We start from the raw sequence: 27,455 nt of genomic DNA on the forward strand, positions 1-27,455 counted from the left end.
GCACAAAGCCGTCGGGAAAACAGGACACTCAGATCGAGAGAAGGAAACAGACACACACACACACACGCTCTTTCACTCTCTCGCTTACTAGCTTACTTTTTCCGCTCACGGTCACCGTGGCTACAGTAACTCATTTTCCCGTCCCCCTCCAATATGGACGAACGCACGCTCAGTGCGCACTGTGCTCAAATCACTCAATCGGTGAGACTTTTTTCTCGAAGGGTTCTACTTTCTTTGAGTATGATCAGCTCAAAATCGATCTTTCGTGTGAGAAATGCGATCACCATTTGACTTGACCATGATACAGTTTGCAACAGTATGCTTCTTTCTCTGTTTTACCGCAAACTCTTCATGTACACGTAACAGACAGCGACAGAATGGAGTAAGAGAAATGGGAAACAGGAACAGAAGATAATGCTCGCTAGGCTCGGGAAAATCGAAGAGAGCACGGGAAAGATTTTTTCCCTACTGCTCCCATGCGTTCTTAGCTGCGCGTGTGTTGTGTCTCGCTGCGTAACACACTAACACACAGAGCCATTGGCTTCGGCGCTGGTCAAAGTAGGCCACTGCCGGTGCAAGTGTGCGAACGCAGGGGGAGAGCAAAACCCACCCGCCCAAAGAGGAACATGGAAGCGAACAGTTACTTCCAAACTGATTGCAATATATCATGTTCATGGGATGAGAATGAGCCAGTATGTATGTGTGTGTGGAGGAACAGAAGGAAGGAAGCGCCAATGTGGAGCACATCAATTTTAGTGGATAAACCGTTTCGTTCCGTTTCGTTCCATTTTTTTTCCAAGCCGTGCTCTGGAGGTGGCCATGGTCAGTAATGTTAAGCGTGCCGGAACGGGGGAAAAAGCCTCTCCTTCTGCCGACAGTACGCAGTACGTTGCGTAGAACGGCTCCGTCGGGCCGGTCGTAAAGGGATAAACGCACGTGAGCGGAAGTGCGAAACGAAATGGAACTCGACGCCCAAATTTGGTGCAGCAAGGCAGCGAAGGGGCTGTCGATTGGAGCAGCCCGTTTGCCAGCTAACTGACCAGCAGCTACCGGACTGTTTCATTGTACGGTTAGGCTGGCAAAAATACCGGTAAAACTAGAATGCGTACAGCGCTATTGGAATGGGTTTTGAGTGCATGATTTTACAGTAATTGTTTTAGAATTTTATTCCTTTCTTAAATAATGTTTTTCAAAAGCAATGAAGAGATATGCTGAATTCCTGTGATCAATGTAATTTTTAAATGTACTTCTACAAACTGATAACTGTTAATATGACTAACAGTTTTCAGTTTGGTTGATGGTTGATGGTATGTTTTTAAGTGTAATTTTATCTTTGGTTATTCTAGTTTTTTTACAAATTTAATTTAATCATTTCATGACGGGTTTCATATACGCTAATTATCGTTAAAGTCTTCGTGAAATGTTCTAACTAATCTTAATCCATGTGTAATAAAGAATTCCATTGGGGGTTTTCCTGTTTCAAGTAGTCGATAAAAACACAATGTTTTGTCAATATAATAGGTAAAGTTTAAACATTTAACAAGTCAAACTAATTCTTTAACAATATGTATCAAAATCTGTGAAAAATATTTAAAAAAAGGAATATTATTTTTTGATGAAATTGAATATTTTTGTTGAAGCAGTTAATTTCAGCTGTCTGTATGTGTATTTTAAAACCAAGAACAGATCTAAAGATCCATACGAGTTAGCAACAAATGATCCCGCAACGTTGTCATATACCTGGGCCTGAGAATATATATCTTCTTCTTCTTCTTCTATGGCTCAACAACCGTTGTCGGTCAAGGCCTGCCTGTACCCACTTGTGGGCTTGGCTTTCAGTGACTAATTGGTTCCCCCCCATAGCAGGATAGTCAGTCCTACGTATGGCAGCACGGTCTATTTGGGGATTGAACCCATGACGGGCATGTTATTAAAGTCGTACGAGTTGACGACTGTACTATATAGACCGGCTGAATATATATCTTACTTGTTAGATATTGATGATTGTCGAAAATTACGATTCATCAAATAGATAAATGTCGCAATAACAATATGGTAATTAATAAATTTATGCATTCTAATCCAAACATCAAAATAATATAGAGAGCAACAGCTGGCCAGATTAAGCAAATTATGGAATAACAATTTCACATTATTTTACTTACAAGTACAAATCAAAAATCTATTCTTATTTCCATCAGCTTTCGTTTCAATAGCACTGAAGATGTAGTGTACCATTATATTCTTCTACTTTGTAAGCAATGATCAATCTCAATCAACTCCCACCGAGAAGCATCCATCAGCACAAATTCTGTGTTATCAGGCAACGAAATCGCGTGAAAGTAACACGATCAGCCAAAGCCAGTGCATTCGAACGAAACGCTACGAAAACCGCACAACCACACCTCCACAGCACACAAGCAGCGAACAGCTGATAGATCTGCAGTGACCTTGTTTCGCGCAAACACGCATGCGCACCGCACGGTTTACTCGCGTGGTTCACTGCAGACAACGGGAGAGCCGTTTGGTGTGGTAAGAACCGGTAAATTTAGATGGTACGCACGATACAGGAACATAAGACGGGCGATGGGCAGAACACTCAGCGCCGGACCTTTTTAACCCCGGTGAGATGCTGGAAATTTGCCTAAAACCGAACGTGGGAAAGTCCCTTGCGTACGTCATCGCGTAGCTGCAGTAGACCTCTCTCGCTCTCGGCAAGATCAAAAATAAATGAAACACAAACACAGTAAGTCCGGTAATCTTCGCTTCAGGTTAATGAGTGAGAGGAGGTGTACTATGCTCGCTCGATGTGAGTCATGTGTTATGTCATTCTGGTGTGCACGTTCGTAGCAACGCACGTGCAATGAGTCACCCTAAGATGAGACAATATTTGGAGGTCCATGTTTCAGCGTGTTCCCCTTTGCGATCTTGATCTGTTGGACCAAACTTATTTACTGAAACTGTATGACGAATAAGTATTTTTATTATATTTTAGAAAGTCTTACGTCCACATGGTTATACATAATTGCTTCATTAATATTGAAACAACTTCTGCCGAGATGCGTAAACTAAGAAATAAATCGCATAGTTCATTCATGTTCATATCCCAGATATATTTCTTCTTCCTAGCGTAACGATCTACACGATCAGTACACAGCCATTTGAGACTTATTACGACAGTTGGAGCAACTACTGACTTGATACGAGTGGACAGTCTCCGGCTAGGAATTCTATTCGGCGTTGTTGGAGCCAACGTATCAATAAAATAAATTTCTTAAATGTTATGTGCCTTTTATGTCCTGAATGATAAAAGGCTCAAAATAAATTATCCTCAAAGTAGACTAAGTAAACTCAGCTCTTTTGGAATCCCGGGCAAATTGATGAGGCTAGTTAGAATGATTATGACCAACTTGCTAGGGGAAGGTGGATGTTACCGCCAAAGGTCTGCGCCAGGGCTTGCCTGTCTCCTATTTAACTTGGCGCTAGAGAGGGCCATCCGGGACTCGAAGGTGGAGACTTCGGGAACCATCTTCTATAAGTCAACCCAGATCCTGACATAGGCTGATGATATAGACATCATTGGTCTGTGGTTCTCCTTCGTAGCAGAATCTTACAAAGGGATCGAGCAGGCGGCAGAGAACCTCGGATTGCAGATAAACGAGGCAAAGACCAAAGTGATGGTGGCAACATCAGCGGTCCTACCAAAAACTAATTCAAACTTATGAAGGCGTGACATACAGATAGGTGAACACACTTTTGAAGTTGTCCCAGAATTCACCTATGTCAATTCAAGGGTCAATTCCGACAATAGCATGGATTAGTTACGAGCAAGGACGCTGGCCACCAACCGGCCGTTCTACAGCCTGAGAAATCAATTCACCAGATGGCGTGAAGGCGTCCGCCATAAAGGCCGGGATAACGAACTGGCAGACGAAGGCGCGAGATCGTGAGCGGTTTCGGACACTCCTGAGGCAGGCCAAGATCGCAAAGCGGTTGTAGCGTCAAATAAGTAAATAAGTAGATAAAGCAATCTCCTCGGTTATGAGCCAATCAAACCAATTTTGGTTTGAACCAAAATCAAACCAATTGATTTGAGTCAAGTGAACAACCTCTGCAGGACTATGTTTTGGAATATAATGTCCCCCTCTTGTGTAATAAAATGGTTCAAGACAACTGTCTAAACTAGACTCCCCGCAGGTACTGCTGAAAGAGTTTGATTACTAAGTTAATCATCCGACGGCGGAAAAATATGAAAAAAGAAGAAGAGGAAATCAATAAGAAGGAATAAATAGAAGAAGAAATTAGAAAGCGAAGAAACGAAAAACAAGAAGAAAACGTTAATTCAAGCTAGGTTTATGCATAGTTTGAACATATTACATTATCGTGGGGACTACCTGTACTTACCAACGAAAACTATCTCAATGAAAGTTTCATAAATTGACAATACTCGGGACAGCAAATTTTGATCGGCCGCAATACATTTTCATGAGACTAAACGTTGGTTTGATAGTTCTAGAAATGTGTGAGCGAATCGCAAAACCCTGTAAGTCACCAACAGCAATGAAAAAGCCAACGCTCAGTACGATCTACTTAGGCTTTTATATTGTCCAATATCCATTGCATAAAGAATGAAACGCGTGAGCTAATCCCGGGCACACCCTGCGTACCACAGCGCGGGCCGGCCGATATCACACCGTACTGCACGAACCGGAAGTTGTACTCCGGCACCTGCGCCTTCATCGGGCCGCCCGAATCACCCTCACAATGCAGCGTCGCATTGCCAAACCCGGCACAGATGGCGTAGCTGCTCAGACTGCAGGACACGGGCGGGATGCGTGCCTGCAGCAGCACCGGGCTGACCTCGAGCCGCTCCGTCAGTCCCCAACCCGTGATCCAGTACAGCGTCGGATCGAATCCCATCAGCCCGGTGGTAAACGGTAGACAGACGGGCGAAACGTCCCCTGAGCTGAAGTCGATCGAACGGTTCAACCGCAGCAGTCCGATATCATGCCCGGAACGTACGATGCGGGTAAAGTTGGGATGGAAGATCGCATCCTCCACTCCGTAGCGTTGGATTGGAGCAGCGCAAGTGTCCTCCTCGCAGTCAGGATCTGTGCGGGTATCATACTCTCCGATTCGTACGTATCGCCTGTAAAGGAGAGGCTCAAGTTAGAGAGCGCTACCAGCAGCGTCACTGATCAAGAACTTACATCCGTTCCATCTGACCGTCGATACAGTGTGCCGCTGTAAGCACGTACCGCACGTTGATGATCGTACCGGCACATTCCGAACTTTCCGTGCCGGTTGTGTTGGACACGTACACGATCATGGCCATCCAGGGATACTGGAATAGCCGTGCCTGCTGACCGAAGGCGATTTTATTGACCGTCCCCGGGAGACCACAGTTCGTCCGATCGAACAGTCGTATGTTAGGATGATTGACCAGACTCGCTGTGGCTGGGGCCGCAGCAACAGTGGTCGGTGGCTGGGTGGTAGGAGCCGGTGTAGTCGTAGTTTGTACGGCCGTCACATCGCAGCACACATGATATCCGGTGGCCTGGAATACGTTGAAAAGATGTCAAATATTAGTAACTACTTTATACTAACTACATAACGATCGATACAACTCACTCCTTCCGGCGTAGGGCAAATCGATGCCCGCAGGAAGCGTGCCTCATCCGGTGTGGCGGTCGTTCCACGGGTAGATATTAGACGCAGCAACCTCGCCACCGGTCCACATTGCGCCAGCGGAACACAATATCCTGGTCTATTGATCACCGTCGAGCAGGCCGTTAGGTCCTCCCCGGCACGTATTCCAAATTCAACCTGTGGAGCTAAAGATTAGAGATGCATTACTGTACGAAAAGTAAGTATAGTAACAGTAACAGGTAAGTATAGCAAGGATTGACTATCCGGCTACGTGGTAATGAATTAAGTCACGAAAGCCTGTATAGGCCGGCATGTCCGCGTAGCACGTTACGCCAAATAGAAGAAGAAGTAGCAGACAAAACCAACAAGTACTCTGTGAAGGGCAGTTTGACCCGAACCTTTCAAGTCAGAGCTATCCAATAGGGACTAGGAGAACTCTGACGTTGGGTTCGGTAGATTTATAAAATCATAAGTTACTATAAACTAGATACAAACCCGAATATGATGGTCTACGGTCAATTTTGTTTTGTCTAACAAGTAGAGAAAGCGTAGATTTGATGTTTAATGGTCGGCAATTCACATAGAGTGAATTGAAACGCAAAACTAGATGGCACACAGAGCGAGTGAGTTCAACTGTAGATGAGTCAAACGAAACTAGACCTACAAACTGGAATCCGCATTGACAAAGGCATTCTAACAGATCATGCGTGGTCTGCTGACATGATCTAATCAATACATTGGCCCGATCCTCAAAAAGGATGTGAAATAAGCGATTCTGATCTGTGAGTGAAACAAGTTCATACTAGAGATTATGATTGCAATATGACAACATAAGTCCCGGTGCATGATCTTAATACATAGTTTACACGAATAAAATAATCGAGATACGTCAGGACCGCCTTGAGTGCAATCGGTCTTTGAAGGATTGTAGTGAGATGTTGAAATCGAGCAGCGAGTAAACCTCAGTGAATGACCTGCCTATGGAATTAAGCGTGTCACCTGATCCAGAGTTATTTCGCCGATGGCAAGTAACGGGCGTGGGCGTATGAAGAACCGCCAGGGCATAAAGCTCTAGTTGTAGAAGCAGAGTTGGGCAGTCAATATTAGTCGTTAATAACCCAGCAACGAATAGTTGCTGGGTAATGCGACGTCTGTCTTTTAACGGCTGTAGTCCAAGAAGCAATAGGCGAGTTTCATACGGTGGCTATTGGCTACCTGGTTGCCATGGGAGTAGACTGATCGCGTATCCAGAGAGTTTGCGCTGGTTTGTCTCTAATCGATCTGACAGGCGCTGGGATGATGGCTTCCAAACCACACTGGCGCACTCGAGCACTGATCGGATGAAACTCAAGCACTCAGTAACGTGAGTTAATTCAGAGTGGATGAGTTAGTGATGATGTGAGTCCAAGCTTTAGCTCACTCATTACACATTGAAATCTAACTGTCGAAAGTTTTTTAGCTCACAAATAATTCATTTAAAAATGGGTGAAAAACGAAAAAATTAAATAAAGTCTAGATTTAATTATTCTACTCTTCTGCAGTATTATCACTAACTCACTCCTTTGTTCTGGCTCAGTATGTACATCACTAATTCATATAAGTACATAACGAGTTCCTATGACAGGTCGGAATTGATTCCTTCATAGACTCATCCGGCACAGGGTCGATCCGTTAATGAAGTTGCATGATCCATCATTACCAGTTAGCATGAGTTTTGTAACTAAGGCCCGTGTCTGTGCTCCATCGGATGCGATTTTATCGGAAGGCCTGTCAAAATTTTATATGGGATTTGACAGATAACGTCGGACGTGCGATTTCGTCGTACGACGGAATCAAAAATTTTTGATTTCGTCGGACGCCGCATCCGATTTTATCTGTCAAACTAAATGTGTGGTGTAGTTGTAGGAACAATCTCAATTTAATTTTTCATAATCGTTATATTATTAAAATCATCCAATTAATCGCAATATTATACGAAAAAGCGTTTGACAGCACGTGCGATAAAATCGCATGCGATGGAGCACAGACACGGGCCTAAGTACTAATTCCAATTATTACAAAACGTACACATCTCTCGCAGCAAACACAACACACCCAAAACAAAAATCCCCAAATTGTAACGACACAATCTCATCCCACCGCACAGTAGCACAGCTGGCCAAACGCACAGCACAGCTGATAAGACAAAATGTCACTCTCACTCAGAGGTCACTGGACCTGTGTGGGTTTTTTGTTGCTGACTAACCATTCAATGCTGATTACTTACGCTCCTTGATGCGGTCCCGCGCGCAGCACAAGTAGTCCACCTGCTGCAGGTTCGTGTAGCACCAGTTCTGCCGCACGTACACGTCCTTGCCCTCGGACTCGATGAAATCCAGACAGCGTTCCGATTCCGTGCACAGCCCCTCCAGCCCAGCCTTCGTTTCGCACTCCTTGCCCGCTTCCTGGTCGAAGATGAGCAGCTGCTCGGTGCAGCAGAGCTGCGACTGGTTCGCGACCGGATCGCACCCGATCGCGAACGCCTCCAGCTCGGACGCGATCGTGTTCGGGTCGTCGACCATGGCGCAGCGGGCCGGCGGCACACACTTCCCATCGTCCCCGAACGGTGTCACGCACGGTTGCCAGCTCACGCGCTTGGCCAGCTGCCGGGTGGCGGCCGTGTTCGAGTTGGGATAGCGCTCCGGATCGCAGCACACGTACAGCTGGCCCGCCTGCTCGTGGCAGAAGTTGTCGCGCAGCAGCTTGTGCAGGCGACGGTCGTACCGCTTCTGCAGCACCATGCTGCGCCCGTAAACTGCCGGACAGTCTTCGATCGGCACGCAGTCGACGGGACACTCGAGGGCTTCGTTCGGTGCCAGCTCTGTGCGTCGATCGGCGGCTATCTTCCCGGTGCAGCACAGATGCAGCGTCTACACGGCGGACACACTCATGAGCGGGTTTAGCACAGGGACCCCCCACGTCCCTTCTCCTAATACTTACCCCATCCTTTCCGTAGCTGCAGGCACGCTCACTCAGAAACGCTTCCAACTGATCCGCCGCACGAAACTGCAACCGCAGCAGGTGTTGCTTGATCGAGGGACACTTGGCCACCGGGACACAGCGTCCCGGCTGCGGTTTGGCCGCCCGCGTCTGACACGGCTGGTCACATCCAGCACTCACTACACCAACCACCAGCAGCACCACAAGAGCCACGTTAGATGGCCACATTGGGCTTTAGAATGTTTTGCCAACAACCAAGAGAGAAGCGCGTACGATCCCCGTTCGTACAACGCAGCTCGACAACGAAGCCGCGACTAACGACCGGCAGCAGAGCGCACGAGGCAAAAACCGCGAGGACAAACGCCGACAAAGCCCCATAACCTTCAAAGAACGCGCACAGCCGGATTATCGCTCTACGCCGCATCGATTGGGCGCGTCGAAGCGTCGAAGTCCAAGCGTATCGCGCTCGCATGCGCTCACTCGTGTCACTCCGCCAGAAGAAAGAGGATCGAATTTCAAGATGAACGACAATCTCCACCACCGATGTCACCGCTCTCCGTCCTCCGTAGCAAGCCCAACCCCTGGCTGCAACGATGCGGGTACCACCACCGTACGCGAGGGGGTGCGTTCAACCGGATCGGTCGGGTCGCTTCTTCCTCTGTCCCATGCGGCGTGACGTCACCATCTGGCCATCGGAACCAGTTGGGGGATTTTCCAGCACACCGCAAACACCCTTTACAACCGCCCCTCCACTCAGTGCCAAAGCCATACGCCCATTGCGGATGGTTCTTGCTGCGGTGTGTCTATGCGTCGTTCGGCTTTCCGATTCTTCTGTGCGCGGAACGAGTTTCGCGAGCCTACCAAACCGGAACCCTTCACCAAAGATGGCTCTTAAAATAAACATAATGCTCCCCGCCGAGCGCAGCGTTGATGAGGATCTGTTACCCCGCTCAGAAGCTGACCAGGCAGTGGTCTGCCGGCTGGTTTGGCAACAATGAATTAATTTTGTTTGCTTTGGAGTTGACCTTACAGAACATCGGGTCGATCTTGAGTCGAGTCGTGGTTTCAGATTGGCGTTCAAGGTATGAGGATATTGATTAACGAATAATTTTGTTAAAGTATAATGAGCTTAAACTGGACCACAACGTAGTTCTAGAAACGAACGAACTATTTGTCCCAAATGGACTGCTCCGGACTCGGGATGAAAGTGATAAATGATTTCCTTCGCTTATCAAACACCATCTAGGAAGCTTTCCAGAACTATCGAACGATAACAATCGCCCTTAATTACTCTCCGCAAGGGTTTGTTTGCTCAATTCGCACTATAAAAACGCATTAGCATGGTACGCGTTCCCTCAAAAATTCACCATGAAGCAAGCGTGCAGTTGCGTCCTGCTAGTGTTGCTGTGGCAGAGGGTAACAGCAGTGTTGGATCCACTGCGCCACAACGACTGCCACTCTCGGGCTGTGTCGATGGAAACACGAATCCTTGACAACTATCTCACGGACCAGCACACCGTCACCGTGATAGAATCGTGCACGGAAATTCCAATCATGTCGCCATACTGTCTGCACAATCCGGTCCCGCTGAATGCCTTCACCCTTCATCGGTAAGTGGTGGTGGTGGTGGTGGTGGTGATCACACGCTGACGACACGTGTTTCCACTAACAAGAGCACTACAAGCTTAGTTTTCAGGCGTTCGTACACCAATCGTTAGAGCACACCACCCAAGAGCTGGAGTATCGCACGAATGAATGCTTCGTCGGCTCGGGCCACATGGACGACCTGCTGACGGAGCTACTGCCCTACCTTTCGGAGTACAACCCACGCGCCAAGGTGATGCTCATCACGCAGGAAATGGCCGACCAGGAGCTGGCCGAGCTGTTCCATGCCGCCTGGTACCGGTACCGGTTGCTGCAGCTGATTGTGCTGAATCACCGCGCGAACGATACGATCGAGAGCTGCCTGTTTAACCCATTCCGCAAGGCACTCTCGCCGGAACTGCGCTACCTTCCGACGGGGAAGTCGGATTTGCACTGTCGCCTGCTGACGGACGGGCAGCAGCTGGATGCGTACAACCGCGAGCTGAACCTTTTCATCGACGACCGCGTTTACAACCTGAACGGCTATCCGCTCAACATTGCAATGCACGTCAGCAACGGTTCGACGTCGGCGTACGACTGCATCCTCGGCACGGTAAGCTTCACCGACATTGACCAGGAGATCCTGTCCATCATGCAGAAGCAGATGAACTTCAGTCTGATCTTGCACAAAAACGAGCTCGAGCTGTCGATCGGGTACATCCACCAGAACGGGACGCCGGTCGGGACGCTCGGGCTGATCGAGCAGAATGCGATCGATCTGGCGGCCAACTCGCGCATCATACACAACTACGACACGCGGAACCTGCTCTACCTGCACTACATCTCCACCGAGAAGCTTGTCTTCATAACGCCGCGCAACTACTTCCGCAATCGCGACAAAACGCAGGTCTTCATCAACCCGTTCAGCGTGGCGTACATGCTGACGAACGTGCTGCTTTCGTTCGGCGTGCCGATGATTATCTTCCTGCTCGAGTATGCCGCCCGCCGGCTCGATGTGCCGCGCGAACCGAGCAGCCACACGTTCGGCACCAAGGTGCTCAACCTGGTCGGGATCATCTACAACGTGTCGGTGAAGCTGCCCCGAGCCGACCGCAAACGGTGGATCATTGTGGGGCTGCTCGTGTACAACATTGTGTCGTACCCGATCTGGCAGGGCGTCACGATCCGGTATCTGCACCCGAGCAATCAGCAGGTCAACAACATCAACAGCCTCGAGGAGCTGATCGAGACGGAGCTGGAGCTGAAGGTATCGCACTACCACGAGCACATCGTGCGCCACGAGGGGCCACACTTTCAGAGCCCCGTGTACAGCGCGCTGTCGGGCCGGCTGTCCACCAGGAACACTTCCTCGCTGCGTGACTCGATCGAGCAGATCATAATGCACGGCAACTCGGCGCTGCTGATCGCGGAGGAGTATGTGCCGCTCGTGCTGGCCGGCAACTACCGGTGGATCCCGGGCAAGCCGGATGGCATCTGGCCGATACAGAAGCCGATCTACGAGTTTTACAAATCGATGGCCGTCCCGAAGACGTCACCGTTCGCCGGGACGTTCAACGCGATCGTGCTGCACTGCGTCGAGGCCGGCATGAACGATCGCTTCAAGCACCAGCTCGAGACGGCGGTACAGTTGATGCAGATCCGGCGCGTCCGGGAGCATCCGTCGGTGCCGGATTACATCGTGTTCAACATGGAGCATCTGTTGCCGCTGTTCATCTTCTACTTTGCCATGCTGCTGCTGTCCGGGGGCATCTTTCTGATTGAGCTTGCGGTGCACGCGTTTCAGGCTTCGCGGGCGCGTTCGCAGCAGAGAGCACCATTGCGCGTACCAGTTGAGGAGTACGTGCCGTTTGAATTTGTTCACTGATCGCGGTGGATCTGGAGCGAGCTCGGAGCGTTCAAACCATTTTTTTCTAATTTTGCCAACTTCATTTTCTGATCGGACGTTAAGATGTGAAGAATGCATAATTGTTTGCAAACTCCTATCTGTAGCTATTAAACAACCATTTCCATTCACTTCGTGTATTTCATACAGTTCATTATAAATCAAGTCTAGTTATTTGGCCATCTACCGTGTCCGGGGAAGCGTTCAATCAGGCTGCCCCACACAATACCCGCATGTGAAGCTTACGTGAAGCTTATGTACGCACGCACGTTCCCGAGGATTTCTTGACATCCAGCCACTTGATATGATTTTATCGCGCTCTGGCGCGTTGGTCTTTTCTAATACAAATTTATAACGACGAGTTCAATCACTCATTTTCACTGGAAATTAGACGCTCGCCTACGGCGGTCGTTACCGATTGAGCAATCGTACAGTGCTGGTCCCTAAAGCTAAAACAGCAACCGTAGCAATATATTCCTTGCCTCAACTAAACAGTAGTACACGCACGCGCAGACCGAAATTGTTCCTTTTGTGCTTTTAGCATACATTTTTGAAGGAGCGCAAACAGTCTTTTGATGAGGTTTCGACAAACAAATCACAAACCTTTGCTCTAATCGTTTTGCGCCTCCCTATGTGTATGTGTGTGTGCGCTTATTTGTCTTAAAGTCTTAGTCACGATTGCAAACGTTTCGTTGCAATCGCTTTTCTTCGGACGCGAAACGATTGGTTTTGGTTTGGTATCGTACAGACACGCGGACCGAGCCCACGGACCCTTGTTGATTTGCTATCCTATCAGGCTAAACTGGCACGAACGTGTGCACCTGTTGTACTATGGTTTGCAGTTCCGCCATCGTGTCGAAGGGAGGCTGCAGCGACACCAACCGCACGCCGCTGTTGTTTGTGGTTTCGATGTACGAGCGCTTCTCGAACACCTTCAGGCAGTTTCGCACTGTATCGGTGGATATGCTCTCGCCTGCAATGGAGTGGAAATCGTTAGCATCCCACTTAGTTCAACCGTTCAGCGCTTCACATTTTTGCCATACGTACCATATTTACAGTCTCCCAGCTCAACCCGCGTGCTGATCTCTTTGATGCACAGCCGAATGAATTCCGATTCCACCATCGCGTTGCCGTCCAAGAGCTGGTGCAGCGACGACGCCACCGCTGAGTATGTGTTGGTGAAGGGCGCCAGTACCGACTCCAGCACCAGCCGGTTGCAGTGCGTTTCGGCCGGGAAATGTATCCGCGTCACATCGTCGTCCACCGCCCGGTACGGCCGACCACCGCCGCCGCCGCCGTTGGTGGAGTTGTGCTGATCGTCGAAATAATCGTCCAGCTCGTCGTCGTCCACGTCCAGCCCGTCGCACTCCAGATTGTGGGCCAGCTTGCGTGCCATCACCTGGTCCTCGGTGAGCTCCTGCTCCGGCTGGGACAGGATTTCCCGCAGACAAAGCTCCTGCAGTGTGTTCTCGAGCACGGTTTCCAGCTTCTGGCACGGTTTGCACAGGATGAACTCGTACATCAGCAGCTCGGCAAACTCCATGCAGGCCGCCAGCAGCGCCCGCCGCCCGACCGTCACCTCGTCCGCGTGATCGTGCCGGTCCGTGCTGCTGTTCCGTTCCGCTTCACGCTTCAGCAAGCCGGCACACGTGACGACGATCGATTCCAGCGCAAAGTGCGGTATGAGACAGTTCGAATAGTAGGACAGCTCGATCACGTTCGGAATCATCACCACCGGTTTGACGAACAGCTGCCCATTGCGGCTTTCCTTCGTTACCAGGCCCGGGCCGAGCAGATCGGCCGCGTACCTAATGACGTCCTCGGACGAGCCGGTGAAACCGAGATCGCGCACACCGTTCAGCACGGCGCGCAGCTCATCGAGCGCTTCCACCAGTATCGAGAGCGGTGCACCGTCGCGGAAACGGTTCAGCAGCAGGAATGCTAGCGCGTTGGTCGTCATGACGGAGGTGGCCCGCGCACTGTCGTACACGACGTGCCGCGCAATGTTGTCGATCAGCTGGCGCTGGTCCTGCTCTTCCTGCACCACGTCCGTGCCGAACAACGAGGAGGAAGATGGTTTGTGCTGCAATCGTCTGGTAGGAGGAAAAAACGCATTAATCATCAACCCCATTTCTTCACGATCTGTGCTTCCAGTGCACTTACCGCATCTCTGGCGTGTAATTGTGCGCGGTGTCCGATTTGCGGAGCGATTTGATCAGCTCGCTTAGCGAGAACGGTTCGTTGAAGTCGATCCTCATCAGCCCGTACCGGGCTTTCAGCACCTTCATGATGGCGGACGCAGCCGAGGCGAAGCTTTCCGGAATTTTCTTCTGTCCCAGCTGCTCCCGCACGAAGTTTCCATCGACCAGCTTTTCGTAGTTGATCGAGACGGGAACGATCAGCGCATCGGCAATACTTTTATCGTTGAATGCATCGACAATCACCGAAAGAATGCCACTCTGTGGATGAAGCAAGAAAGAAAGGGTTAAAAAACCGATCCTTCCGGAAATTCCCCGCCACACCCTCTCATCAGCAACCCACCTTTGGCATGCAGGGTTTGCCCGTGCGCGTACGGCCACCTTCGATGAAAAATTCCACATTGTGCCCGGCGGTCAGGCACTTCTGCAGGTAGGTGTGCAGGATCGCCCGGTACACGTGATCCTTCTTGCCCGTGAGCGGGTCAATCTTGCGCTTGATAAAGAACGCACCGTCGTAGCGCAGAATGCTGCCGAACACGGGGATGCGCAGATTGTCCCCGCCGGCGACCAGCGGACACTTGATGTCGTTGTTCAGCAGTATGAAGCTCACCATAATGTAATCCAGATGGCTGCGGTGAAGTGGCAGAAAGATAAGCGGCACGTCCGGGTGCTTCTCGATGGCGCGCTTTATCATGTCCACCTGGGCGGGATGGGCGGCCACCCCAGACATGAAGCAGGGCAGCAGCTTATACAGCACCCAGGAGGTAATGCGCAGCACGAGGTTCGAGATCTTCGAGCGCATGCCGATCAGGATCTGGAAGTTGTTTTGCAGCGCAAACAGTGTTTCATCAGTAAACGGCGACTCTCTCACGTTGACCGGCTCAAGTGGGTCACCGCGAGCCGGGTACTTACCTTGCCCGCCCTTCGTTCATGGCTGCGAAGCATCTCACTGTAGTAGCGATCCTCGTCGAAGCTTTCGTCATTCTCCGCCAGCCCCAGTTCGGCCCGTTTGTCGTTGATCGATTCCTTGACCGCCGTATCCAGCGCCTCCTGCACACGTTCGTCGGGCAGGACGGCACCGGCCACCTGCGGGTACGAGAAGCGGCGCACACGGGTGGCCTGCGCCAGATGCGGACACCAGACGCCCCAGTCGAACTTGCCCGGATTGTGCACGCGCGCATACTGCTCACCGGCGTGCGTCGTTACGCGCAATATGTCAATCGCGCTGCGCCGTCGATCGTCCGCACTAAGCTGTGGACGCTGTTGAAGTTATGCGTCGTACGGGCGAGATGTGTTGCACCACAATGGGAAGAAATAGAAACAGACACACACAGAAAAAAACAGATTAGATACAGTGCGGTGCTCCCGTGAAGCGTGACGACGCGACGCGAGAATTGTATGATGATAACGGCCTTGCGCACCCAAAACTGTTCGAGCTGATAGATGCGATTCTGGTATCCGTTGCCAGCGGCAGCAGCAACACCACCTGAGCTGCTGCTCCCGGGTGCGTTAGATAACGACCACCTTGAAATCCAGCCACCCGAAGCCCACATTGTGCGTGCTACTCGCACTGACTGTATCACGATTTCCAGCCAACAACCGTATTTTACAGCGTTGCGTTTTCACAAAAAATCACCCTTGAAGATGTTCCTAACAACTGAGCAACCGAGTTTGACAGTACTCGGGGGGCTACTCTCCCGTGTACATTGTGGAGGGTAAAAATAGAACTTTAACCCGTGACAACCGTGAGCGATGCGTGCTGCGACTGGCAGCGTGAACGTTCCCGTGGGACGGATCAACTCGCCATCTCTCAGCGTTTCTTGTCCGATTTGTGACGATCCTCATCGTCATAGAGAAACGATCGCCGGCGACAGTGAGCGGACGCGAGAGCGAACGATGTAACGACGCAATCAGGGGTGGATGGTTGCATGGGTGAGCGAGCGTGAACGGTGTCTCGCATATGATAAACATGCAAATTTTGCTAAGGAAACTGCGTACTTCGTGCCGCAAGCATTTACGCACGGAACATTGCTCAGTAGTAGTAGTAGTAGGAGTAGTAGCAGGTAAGAAAGATAAGGCGATATTTTATTATGCTGTTGTTCATTCATACTTTGGATTGAATGCACTTGACGCGCTAGGGAGGGAGTTTCTAAAGAAAAGATGTACTACCAAGTAGATGAGAAAGTATTTTAAATTCGTGGAAAAAAGACTTAATTCTTTAAAAACGTTTAAATAACATGTTGTTGGACGTATTATTCAAACGCGCATCTTATGAAACATTCTTATAATTAAGAGTCTTAACTATGTTTCCTTTTGCAGCATCAATCAAAACTACCCAAACCCACTGAATGTGCAAGAGGTTAGTAAACAGCTCGTGAAGGAGATACATACACTCTTGTTAGTATTGTGCACTTTTGCAAGGCGTTTAGTATGAAAGCAGATGAACGAATGATCGATCGGTTGGCATTACACGGCAAACTTACGCTTTCTGCTGGCGAGCAATGGGGACATGCCAGGCCAGGAATTGGTTTCAATTCCGGTTGCACTTGCGGGATCGGCGTTTCCTTTATGTGGAAGAGACTTTGCTGTCGCACCTGGCAGCGGACGAAGGGTCGGGAATTTGTTGTTTTTTTTTGGTTTGGTTTGTTTTTGGCGAAACATAAATACAATCCAATTTTGTACATTAATTCACGTTCAGTAGTCATCCATATCGTGCAGCAATAAGTCACAGCAAATCATCACATGTGTGTCGCAGTATCGAAGTATTGGTCGTTGGAGCATTGGTGGAGCGTTTTGTTGTGCATTTTTGTGTGTGTTTGTTTATGTGTGTACATGTGTGTTTTACATCGATTCCGTGTGAATGCAATGAGAATTTGCAGTTTACAGTAAAATGAAAATAATAATAGAAAACAAAACAAAAGATTAGAATAAAAAGCAATAGGAGTCCTGCACCAACACTTGGGTTTTGTGTGCGCGGAAGAAAATAAGGAGGGAGTTATTTACACACTTATTGCCCTATCACACAGACCAGTAGCACACCAGCCTAGATAGTAACCAATTAATTACACACACTGGTTTGTATCATTAGCACGGAGGAACTGGCTCGATTTTCGGGGCAAAATGTCCCACATACCATTCTATCATTATCCACATTCAACTGACGCTGGCGCCGTCCAGCCTCGCCGAAGCGCTTCAGCATCGAGTACGTCGAAAAGCCTCCATTCGGTTGGGCGTCCGTGCCCGGCCCAAACACGCTTGGCAAGCGGAAGGATCCGTACGCCTCCTGAACGCGGTTCGATATGATGTCCACCATATCGATTGCCCTGTGGAGGAAGGAAAACAAAACACTGCTTAGTAATCGATCAAAATGACACACATACATTATGCACTGAAGCTGCTGCTTCGCTCTGCAGCACGTCGCTTTCCACGTCGAATCTGGCGTAACTGCGTAAAATAGAACTGGTCGTAGCAAGGTCGGCACCATTAAACAAGGGACACATTATCGCTCGCAACGTGGCACAAGGGTCGCGATCTGTTAACCTATAGCAATGAAACCGTGCCATATTTCAATCAGCTCTAGAACAATCCATTTCGGAGATTATTATTAGTAATCTTCTTGTCAGCTTAAAAGTAGTGGCACTGTCTTATCACTTAGCAGTTAGCTTTAGTTTGTATTGCCTTTTGGCAGCTACTGCCAGACTCTATCTCATTCGGCAATGAGATTATTGTTCATAAGAAACATTCCATGGCTATTGTCGATTGAAAGCAGCGATTAAATACGATCCCATCTTTAGTACACTCCTTCAACAAAACCTTTAAAACAATCAAGTTACATTTTAATGATAAGTGCAGCTAATAATAAAACAAACAAAACATACTAAAAATATAAACAACAATCAAACAGCTACTATTGCTTCAGCCACACATAAAAACGTACAACACAAATAATAAACAGATAAAAAGACAATAAAACCACTTGACAGAACAGTTACATCAAGTGCCCTGAAACTGCCTGCCACATGCCATATGGTGATGTACTTAATGAGCTCCCCCTCTCCCCCTACCCCCATTGGGGATATAAATATCCAATGATAGCGTTCCGATTCACACCGCCCACCTAATCTTGGCAACGTGAACTTTGCCCAAGCCGGAGGATTAATCAGCCTCTCCAAGCACACTAAGCATGACTGCACTCCAGCGCGTGTACCGAACCACCAACCCACCCACCCAACGATTGCCCTTTGTTTCTTGTGAACCGACAGGATATCGATAAACCGATCAGTTAAATCGCTCATCATCCATAATCGATGTCCAAAGTCTACGGAAATGATTCCGCCACAGGCTAGATGACCCGGCGGCGCTATGCACACGGAGCCGTGTTTGGGGACGTACCGCAAAACACGCACGTATCGTACTACTCTCGAAAGATAAACGAAACTTATTAGTAAAGCCAGGACCAGCAAACCTGTAACTACGCACGATCCCCCAGCAAGGTTCAATTACCACACCCCCAACTGTCCCTGCGCCCCTGGAAGTGTCAAGGTCAAAAGGGCTAAGATCGGACCAACACGAAGCGACAGATATTGGTGATAGGGCAGGGAGGCAGGGCGTGCGAACAATCGCAGATAAGGGCTGTTTTGGCTTTTGTTGGGTCTTTTTTGGTTTGTTGTTGCAAAAATAACCATCATCAACGATAAGTGCTTCGAAGGGTGCCAGGCACCAGCGGATCAATATTTGTAATAATGTGCTTGGACTGCTGGACTGGAGGGTGGTATAGCAGCAGCGCAACAGCAGCAAGAGCAAACAAATATAGTAATGTTTATTGGAAGCGTTCACACACAGAGCCTAGACATTATAGGAAGGGGATAGACAACTCCCTTTACTGAGAAGCGAGGAGTAGGGTTGATACTACTGATACACTTGCAAAAGCACCTACAACCCCATTGCCACGCTCTTGACACCCGCGCATTGACGATCGTGCCTGCCCTTCCCGCTTTTGTTTGCTCGAGTGGTGGGGTGAGATTGTGGAAAAACAAACCGTCGTCATTTGTGGTTAACAACGATAATCAATTGATTTCTAGTTAATTGGTTATCAAACTTGCAAATCTCGAATATTGGCCATAGCTTTTAGGATATTGTATTAATGTTTTTCTTTGTTCTAAGTTATGAAATAGATAAAAGTTATGATGTTTTAAGTGTTTCCTAAAAATTTGCAACAAATATTCACAAGGCACTGATGCAACCCTTTCAATACTGCGTAGCTTAATTGTATGTCTGCTTTGAATCCACATCGCAACGTTGTCCCCGACACCTTGCATATATTGAGACTAACGTCAAACCCTTCCCGACTTCTTAGCACAGCCGTAGCCAAAAAGATCAAATCCATTCACTCGATTCGCCTCAGAGAAAGCGCACTAAAGCGGTACTACACGACAAGGGAACGAAGCTGCCCAGTAGTACCGCCAATTGCATTGCATTGCATTTTGTTTTTGCCATCGGCGGCCTTGACACTCGGCGGCTGTACGCAATATCTGTTCGAGGCAATAGATGTGTGCGCAACGGTCTTATTACAGGGCAGAATGCATGCAGCGGAGCGCAAAACCTTCGATCGCTGTGTGTGCACGGAAAAACAAAATGTAACCGCACTGAGAACTGAGAAGTAAATGGACATCCTCAGATCTTGCTGTAGAAGACCCCGATCGTACTGCTCAAGCACTGGCAATAGCCTGCAATAGCCGTTACATCACAATGCGCAGTTCATTGCGTAGAGTTTTTGTCATTGGTCAAACAGGTTAAAGAACCGCAACAAGACTACTTCCTAGTGTGGACAACAATCATTCGCTCGAATGTCTACACTAGCACAGGTCAGTACCGTATTTTGTACACATTATGAATGGATTCGAGTCAGTAAGTCATTGCCTCTACACTGCATCAACACGAGTAGTACATCATCCATCGGACAAATGATGAAACAATGTGACTAAACAGTTTTTGTGTTGCGTAAATTGCGTTCTATTTCAAACTGTTCCAAGTAGTCGGAAGCAGGAAAGTTTACGTAGCTGTTCTAGCTCAGTCGTTTGTGTTCCTTTTTCCATCATATTAAGTAAGCAGCGTCTCGTTGCAAGCCGATCTTGTCTTTAGTGCAACAAAGAAAGAAAGAAAGAAATTGCATTTGTTCCCGCTTGGGTACGTCACACAGCTGCGGAAATGATACGCACACACATCTGCAACGGATCAAGGAACGTCTGCGTATCGTGGGACATATCCCGTGCACTTGGGATGGACTTTGGAAGAATGATCGACAATCAATGTGAACAAAGGTGTGAGGAATTGATTTGGTACGATTAGTACCAGTTCTTGATGGAATCTTAAGTATGTTATCAATACTGCTTATGCCTGGATTATCCACAAACACATTAGTAGATTCTTCGTTGAATATTCATGCATTTTGTACCGAGATTTGGATTTTGATGAACGATCGCTTTGGCGACTTGCAATCGTATAAGGAATTTTATGAACTGGTTCAGACGACACGTACCAAGCTGCTGTTTGGAATACAATGGAGTTCTTTAAAGCAGATTCTACTGCCCTGTAGAGTCATCCGTTTCAAAACAATTCGTCAACACATTTTAAAAAGTTCATCATTCGATCATTCCACTATTTTACATACATGAAACAAAACACACTCACACAGACACAAATACCTAATCGAAAAAATGTTGCAACTGTTCACGTCTTCGCACGATCAACAACATTTGCTAACAAAAGCATCATTATGCTCGTTACGATTGAAACGTTCGACCCCGTGCGCAGTACAGGAGCAACACGTATTGAAATTGAAATCCATTTCGTGACGCGCTTAAGTGAGTTATTCAAATTCACAACGACGCAGACTGTGTGCTCGTTTCTTTCGCACATGGTAGTAGCCCTATCACCCCACCCAAACAGGAGGTTGGCCAACGAGAGTTGGTCAGTTGGTCAGAAACGTCCCGGAAACGCCTTGCCGGAGCATGCAGCACGTACCGAGGCACTTGACAGAAACCAATGCCACTCGGCTCGGCAGGACAGGAACTTCCCCAGAATGGGCTCATCGTTCACGTTGGGGATGAGGTTGGCACGGAGTGTTACCTTCGGGATTGTCGCAGAAGCGCACACATTGTGCGGACTTTAGTACAGACACGTACAGACGCGTACCGAGGTTTTGAACTTGAAGACTCGCACAGGGAGAACTACTGTGGAACTTCCGCAATTATACCACCTACAACTGGCACTAACCCTCAGGCCCGGGAGGGCCTCTCCGAGGGCCATCGTCCAATCTTGCACCACCATCGCCAATCAGTGCAGCAAGATCTGCAAGGTTTGCACAATCTGATTCAATTCAACGCTGCCGGATTCGATTGATCGATTTCGCTCGGGGAAGTAACCGTACCAACAACAACAAAAAACTCCCCCCGGGGTGGAATTGAAGCAATAAGAAAAAGCCGCACGCCGCCTGACATAACCACATCACACGCCGAGCAGCAGGAACACAGCGAAGAACGAAGATCGTTTTCAAGGCAGTGTGCGAAACAGAGGTCCCTCCGAAAGGTCAATTCGTAGCGCGCAGAGCACAACTAGCGTTGATAACGAAGCGCGCTCGGACCCGGCTATGGGTTGACTCGTTCCGCCGATCTGGAGCGTGATCAGTGCACCGATCCAACAGCAGCAGCGACACATGCATAGTTCCAGCCCGGTGATTCGACCGATCACCGTCTAACGCATGATCAGGCACCGCCGTCGAGCGCGATGGCAACCGCGATCCTTGGCCGATCGTGACAGAGTTCTCTCACTCTCGCTCGCTCTCTTACCGTTCTTTGTTGAAGAAGTATCCGATGATACAAAGGAACAGCAACACTTCAAAAATTCCCAGCATTTTGATGTGCTTCCGAGTTTCGCCGCGTCCACAGACAAGATGAGTTTAATCGTTTGATTCTGCGTTGGCCGTACCAGCAACGTTACAGATATTCTAAAATCAACACTTCCAACACGGCAGGTCCTGCCGACAGGACCCTACAGACCGGACACACCTACACGCAACCATACACACCGTACCACGGGTATCTCACAGAGACAATGCACAGTTTATGACTTTCGCGATCAGAGTTTTTCCCCGATTTTACTCCTTTCACTTTTTATCCGCTATAGAGCATGACGTACCGCGTCAAAGCTGAGCTGTGGCCTCTTACAATGATTGTGAAGAGTGTTTGGATTTTGTTTTTGTTTTTGGCAGCGGTTCAAAATCGACCACAACGACCAACGACTAGCCCCGTATACAGAAATACCCAAAACGCTCGAGAAGTCTTTTCGGTTTCTCGCGCTATTTCCCGAACACCGCGCGTGATCGATCGAATGCACTCTCGACAGAGCGCGCACACTCATCAATGGGGATTCGCACCGCACAGAACCGCAATTGCACTATCCGACCGAAACCATACTCGTTCTCTCTTCAGTAGATGCAACCCATCTACCCAACTACGAACTGGGACAGATGGAGGAATGATGCCACTTCCAGTTTGCTACTGCACTGGTGGACGGGATCTTCCAAGTCAAGAACGGTGGCACACAAACACACACACGCAACCACGGTCCAACGTTGGTACACACTGTCGCGGGACACGGGCGTGTAATCACTAATCAAGGCAACAACAGAAAGAAAAAACTCAACTCAATCGCTCTTCGCGTAAGGGTCGCGCGCGCACATGCTGCTGCTGATGCCAGCGGCCGCTCGTCTAACCATATCCGAACGACGATAGAGCAGCTATCGAGTGACTGCCGGCACCGAGCGACGTACACGATGATTTTGTTCGTCCACAATCGCACATTCGCACGCTCCCGCCCGCCTGTCCGGCTCCCAACCCTCTCCCCCGGAGGTGGTGCAGGGTTTCGATGCTTTGAGGCTTTTACAGGCGGAAGATTATACGCCATCGCACGCACACACACACTCTCTAGGCAGGTCGCGGCGTACCCTCCCCTCTCGGGGTGACCCCTCCCTGCGCCCAAAGGCAACGTTTTTTCGCGACTCAGTAGTACTATGGCGGGCCACCACACATAGAGAAGGGCCTATGCTCCTGCGTCTATGCCGATCGGGGTGTGTGCGTGCCGGCAAATGTACTCGGGCGGGCAGCAGGTTTGACTGATAACCCCGTGCGCATTGCAATCTATGGCCAAGGGAAGACGAGCAGGAAGGTGGGGGCCAAGGGGAAGGAATGGTTCGGAGCAATGTGGCACAATGGACTCCGAGCTACTAGTGTTACACTCAGAGCGTCGGGTTCGGTAGCGTCTTCGTCGTCATCGTCGTCGTCTTTGTTGATCTTCACGTCGCGTAGAGAAAAGCTTTAAAAACCTTCCCCTCACCACCACCACAACTACGTTCCGATAAGAATAAGCGAGTGCGACAAACGCCCTTAGCAAATGACAATGCAACCAACGAGGGGGGACGGTGCTTGCAAGCGACCGGACACCGGATTGGATTGGACATACACGAGAAGGCAAAGTGCACACCAGTACATCATCTCGATCGGTTTATTGACAACAATTGAAAGATACGATCGGTTCAAATTTGTAAATAAAATACACAAACAAGCAACTCAACCGCTTTCCACAACCAATGTGAATTGGCACATTAAATACAGCCTACCAAAAAGGGATACCAACAGTAGGAAAAGTCCCGACGGTTTTGCGGAAGCACAAAGCTGATTCAGAGGGAAATAGCGTCGGTAGTATATTATTATGTCTTTGCCGCTGTACGGACGTATATTAAGAAGCAAAACAAAAATCTCATCAACGATCTGCAAGAGCGCGAGCACACTTTCACTGTGTGCGCGGTGCGCTGACCCTCCTCAACAGTGTGTATCGTGGCCTAGTACTATACCTAGCTTGTTAGATAAATGCGAGACCTAAGTCACAAAGCAGGAGCGATCTTTCGTCTACAACAGCAGAAGAAAGATCTTTATGCAATGAGAAAAAGTGAAAAAAAAAACAAATAGAATAATATATAGAATAATATATAGATTTTTCAGGGGTTCTCGTAGTTGTGGGACACTTCCTTGACTTTTTGTTACTGGAAATGAGTTTCATAAGATGGAAATTGGACTCTATGGCACCCTTTTTGGACAGGCTTCTTCAAAATTCCTATTGGATTTGTCCAACAAGGGTGCTATAGAGACCAATTCCCATTACTTTAAGTTCATTTCACGTAAGAAGGAGTCAATAAAGTGCTCCACAGCTATGAGAACTCCTGGAAAACCCTGTAATGAGGATCGATGGGACAGATAGAAGCTCGATTCGGGCATTTATAGATTGCGCTGTAAACAAAAAATTAAAAGATTATTGTGAGATTTTCATAAAATAATTCTAAATAAAACAAGTAATCCAAAATATTCCTTTCTAGAAAAGCGATATCGCGTCAACATCTGCCAAGCAACAGCAACGCACGCAATTCCAGCACGCGCGCCCGATCGCGTCAAAACCGATTAATGTAATTCACACGAAATCCTCCAAATTCCGCTAAGCTAAACCTGCAAATAGAGTCCGCGCTTATCTTCCTCGCCAAAGCCGCACGCTCGCCCTGCAAAAGGGCACAGGGCGACCAAAGTTCAGCCTGCCCCCCACCGTACCAGGAGTTCTCTGAAGAGAGGGTTCATTTCAGACTCATCAAATCACCCTGTGTGCAAATCCCAACTTTGGCAAAGCTACCTTACCAATCTCATACTGATTAGATAAGAAGTTTTAGATAGTAGCATAAAAATATAAGTACTTAATTTTTGCTACTGTCGCGTGGGCGTTAAGGGAGCTCGAATGGAAAAAGCATTTAAATGGCATTGCCAACCAAATTTTCCAACGCAAAATCGCCTAAAGCAATCCTGATTGATATGCAACAACAACAAAAAACCCCCGTTAAATCGCTACCTCCCGTTTGACCTCCAGCGCAAACAGATAAGCTTCAATCCGCCCTCCCCGTACACCGCGAACTGCGGACTGCTTCGTGACGTAAATGGGATGCTATGCCATATCTCCACACCCTTGCGAACGAACGCCGAAGGCTCGATCGACTGGCGAACGGCGGTCAATTTGTACGTTTGGCCGTCGTCGGTCGCGGACACGAACCGCGCACCGGACGACGCGTGCTTGCTTACTGATACGCCATCGCAACGACTTTCGCGGTGGCGTGATGCTAGCGCGCACATGCATAATCGCCTGCTGCTCTGGTCGATGCATGGCTGCATGGGGGTTTAGTGCGAATGCGCAGCGTTTGAGCGTTTGAGCTATGTAAACAGCTTGTGTTTCGGCAGCTTCGTTCCCCGCGCGCGGGTCGGAACTAATGACGACGTCATGGGAGGTAACGGTTGCGCGCGCTTTGCGCGCCGGAACAACGACGATCACCGATCAACCGTTTGGGAGGAAGATGAGTGTGTGTGTGTGTGTGTATGGATGAGTTGTTGTAGCGAGAAAGCAGCTGGTAATTTTGTACCAGGTTTAGCATTCGCTTGCGATCATTCGAGTCGGGGCTACCTAGAATGAAGAGGAACAAGCTTATTTGAACACGTAACGCGACGCTCTAATTAATGCTAACTGAATAATTCAACTTACTCACTTCAGCAATTGTCGGGCAAATGGAGGGGGGAGGGGGAGCGAAGGTATCAGTTTGGTTTGTTTATATGCAAATTGGAAAGCATTGAAAGTGTTGGGTACCATCATCATTTTGGTGCAAAATATTGAGCAATCTTTGAGGCATGTAATGTCAGTGACGGAGCTAATATCAGCGAAGACAATCAGTAATGCTCTTGCGAAACACCTTTTGGATGATACGTGTTGGAAAATTTTCCCTTTTGGAAAGCATTGAAAATCGAAACGTAACGAAACCGACCCACACAGACGGTCGGTGCACCATCGTCACACCAGCTGCAGTCCTTCAAAGGGGTTGTTTACATTGGCCACTACAATTTAGCTTTCGAAGAGACCGGCTCGCAAAAATAATCAAAATAATCGACACAGCACAAAATGACTCCAAAGTAGCACTAAAAACATTTGAAATAAAATACACATATTGCAACAGCTTACCTGACGACTGCGTTCCCGTGTGCGGCAATGCCAACTTATGCACCGCTGTCGCGAAAGTTCCACTCCAGCTCAGAAAAGTTCGAGGACGCTCCAAAAGCAATGTGCAACACTGAATACAACTTGAAATTTGGCTATTAATCGTTTGGTTCGATATTCATCTGAGATATGGTACGATATTTGCCACGTTTTGGAAGCTGATCGGTGGATCTGTTTTCACCGAAATAATTACAAACATCGCTCAACGAAACTGTCAAACCCATCCGGCTATTTAACGAAACAAATGTCAATCGCGCATGCGACGTTTAACGAATGTATGTGAATTGAAAAGTTCCTAGCCTTGATGAAAAGTAAAAATTGGAAAATAAAGTTCACGTTTATCACTTTCAAATTTTCTCGTTTTAATTACACTCTGTAGCAATAATTAATTTTGAATGATTTTCTGCAAACGAATTGAGCTTAGTTTTTTCGGTGAATTTCTGCACTAAATTATGCAAAGTACATCTACCGCCGGGTATGGTTCGTCGATCCCCATGGTAAGATTAGGAATTGAAATTTGGATAAATATCGAGGCAGTTATCGGGGATTTTCAGAAATTGTTAAGCGTTCACATACCAAAAGAGTAGGATAAATACAGGCTAATATGCTGCTTATCGTTAATAGCGAATTCGATAAAATAAAAGTCAAAATGCACGTCTACGCTCTTGAGGTGATGTAAAATAGGCAAAGGCGGAACTAATTCCTGACGATTCGTAACAGTTTCAAAGCCAGTCCCGCCAAAGAGGTACAATCAGAACAGCCCAGAGTCCAAAATCGAGAATCGTTCAAAATCGTCCAGGATCATCGGAATCGTCCAGAAACTGTTGTAATCATTCCAAACCTTCTAGAATCATCATAACGTTGGAACCGTCGAAATTATAGAAATCATCGGAATTAAACGGAATCTTTCAGAATCATCATAATCCTCCGGAATCGTAGGATACATCAGTAACCATCGTAGTAGTACGTAATCACCTGAAATCGTCCAGAATCGTTCGGAATCGTCT

General features: G+C 48.3%; 3 protein-coding genes across 6 annotated transcripts; 1 reads left to right on the forward strand and 2 right to left on the reverse strand.

Moving 5' to 3' along the window:
- Window positions 1–4,580: 4,580 nt before the first annotated feature.
- LOC120961173 (serine protease 7-like) lies at window positions 4,581–8,980 on the reverse strand. Its single transcript, XM_040384861.2, has 5 exons — window positions 8,629–8,980; window positions 7,916–8,558; window positions 5,632–5,834; window positions 5,211–5,557; window positions 4,581–5,149 (listed from the first exon to the last, which is right to left on the reverse strand). The coding sequence occupies exons 1-5, from the start codon at window positions 8,854–8,856 to the stop codon at window positions 4,591–4,593; spliced, it is 1,980 nt and encodes a 659-aa protein (XP_040240795.2). The 5' UTR covers window positions 8,857–8,980; the 3' UTR covers window positions 4,581–4,590.
- Window positions 8,981–9,130: 150 nt separating this feature from the next.
- Window positions 9,131–12,120, forward strand: LOC120961172 (uncharacterized). The gene is made up of 2 exons (XM_049607684.1): window positions 9,131–10,238; window positions 10,318–12,120. Exons 1-2 carry the CDS (start codon window positions 9,997–9,999, stop codon window positions 12,095–12,097), a joined length of 2,022 nt encoding a protein of 673 aa, XP_049463641.1. The 5' UTR covers window positions 9,131–9,996; the 3' UTR covers window positions 12,098–12,120.
- A 97-nt stretch (window positions 12,121–12,217) lies between these two features.
- On the reverse strand, window positions 12,218–26,633 carry LOC120961171 (glycerol-3-phosphate acyltransferase 1, mitochondrial). 4 transcript variants are annotated; one of them, XM_040384856.2, is made up of 8 exons: window positions 26,413–26,633; window positions 17,447–17,636; window positions 16,797–16,907; window positions 15,226–15,573; window positions 14,657–15,127; window positions 14,279–14,574; window positions 13,163–14,208; window positions 12,218–13,088 (listed from the first exon to the last, which is right to left on the reverse strand). In XM_040384856.2, the coding sequence occupies exons 2-8, from the start codon at window positions 17,624–17,626 to the stop codon at window positions 12,913–12,915; spliced, it is 2,628 nt and encodes an 875-aa protein (XP_040240790.1). In that variant the 5' UTR covers window positions 17,627–17,636; window positions 26,413–26,633; the 3' UTR covers window positions 12,218–12,912. The 4 variants fall into 4 exon arrangements, with proteins under 4 accessions (XP_040240790.1, XP_040240789.2, XP_040240792.2 ...); XM_040384855.2 differs by lacking the exon at window positions 26,413–26,633 and adding an exon at window positions 22,161–23,137; XM_040384858.2 differs by lacking the exons at window positions 16,797–16,907; window positions 26,413–26,633 and adding an exon at window positions 22,161–23,138.
- Window positions 26,634–27,455: the final 822 nt, after the last annotated feature.

This window comes from Anopheles coluzzii, chromosome 2 (assembly GCF_943734685.1).
Source record: "Anopheles coluzzii chromosome 2, AcolN3, whole genome shotgun sequence".
NCBI lineage: Eukaryota > Metazoa > Arthropoda > Insecta > Diptera > Culicidae > Anopheles > Anopheles coluzzii.

Excerpts from the sequence above, each read along its gene's own strand:
- LOC120961173 (XM_040384861.2), bottom strand. The coding sequence starts at position 8,856 with ATGTGGCCATCTAACGTGGCTCTTGTGGTGCTGCTGGTGGTTGGTGTA. Across the intron at positions 5,835-7,915 it reads GCGGGACCGCATCAAGGAGC|CTCCACAGGTTGAATTTGGA; the intron begins GTAAGTAATCAG and ends TCTAATCTTTAG. Across the intron at positions 5,558-5,631 it reads TTTGCCCTACGCCGGAAGGA|GCCACCGGATATCATGTGTG; the intron begins GTGAGTTGTATC and ends AACGTATTCCAG.
- LOC120961172 (XM_049607684.1), top strand. The coding sequence starts at position 9,997 with ATGAAGCAAGCGTGCAGTTGCGTCCTGCTAGTGTTGCTGTGGCAGAGG. Across the intron at positions 10,239-10,317 it reads AATGCCTTCACCCTTCATCG|TTTTCAGGCGTTCGTACACC; the intron begins GTAAGTGGTGGT and ends CTACAAGCTTAG.
- LOC120961171 (XM_040384855.2), bottom strand. The coding sequence starts at position 22,225 with ATGCTGGGAATTTTTGAAGTGTTGCTGTTCCTTTGTATCATCGGATAC. Across the intron at positions 15,574-16,796 it reads ATTGCTCGCCAGCAGAAAGC|CGTCCACAGCTTAGTGCGGA; the intron begins GTAAGTTTGCCG and ends TAACTTCAACAG. Across the intron at positions 13,089-13,162 it reads GCTGGGAGACTGTAAATATG|GCGAGAGCATATCCACCGAT; the intron begins GTACGTATGGCA and ends ACTCCATTGCAG.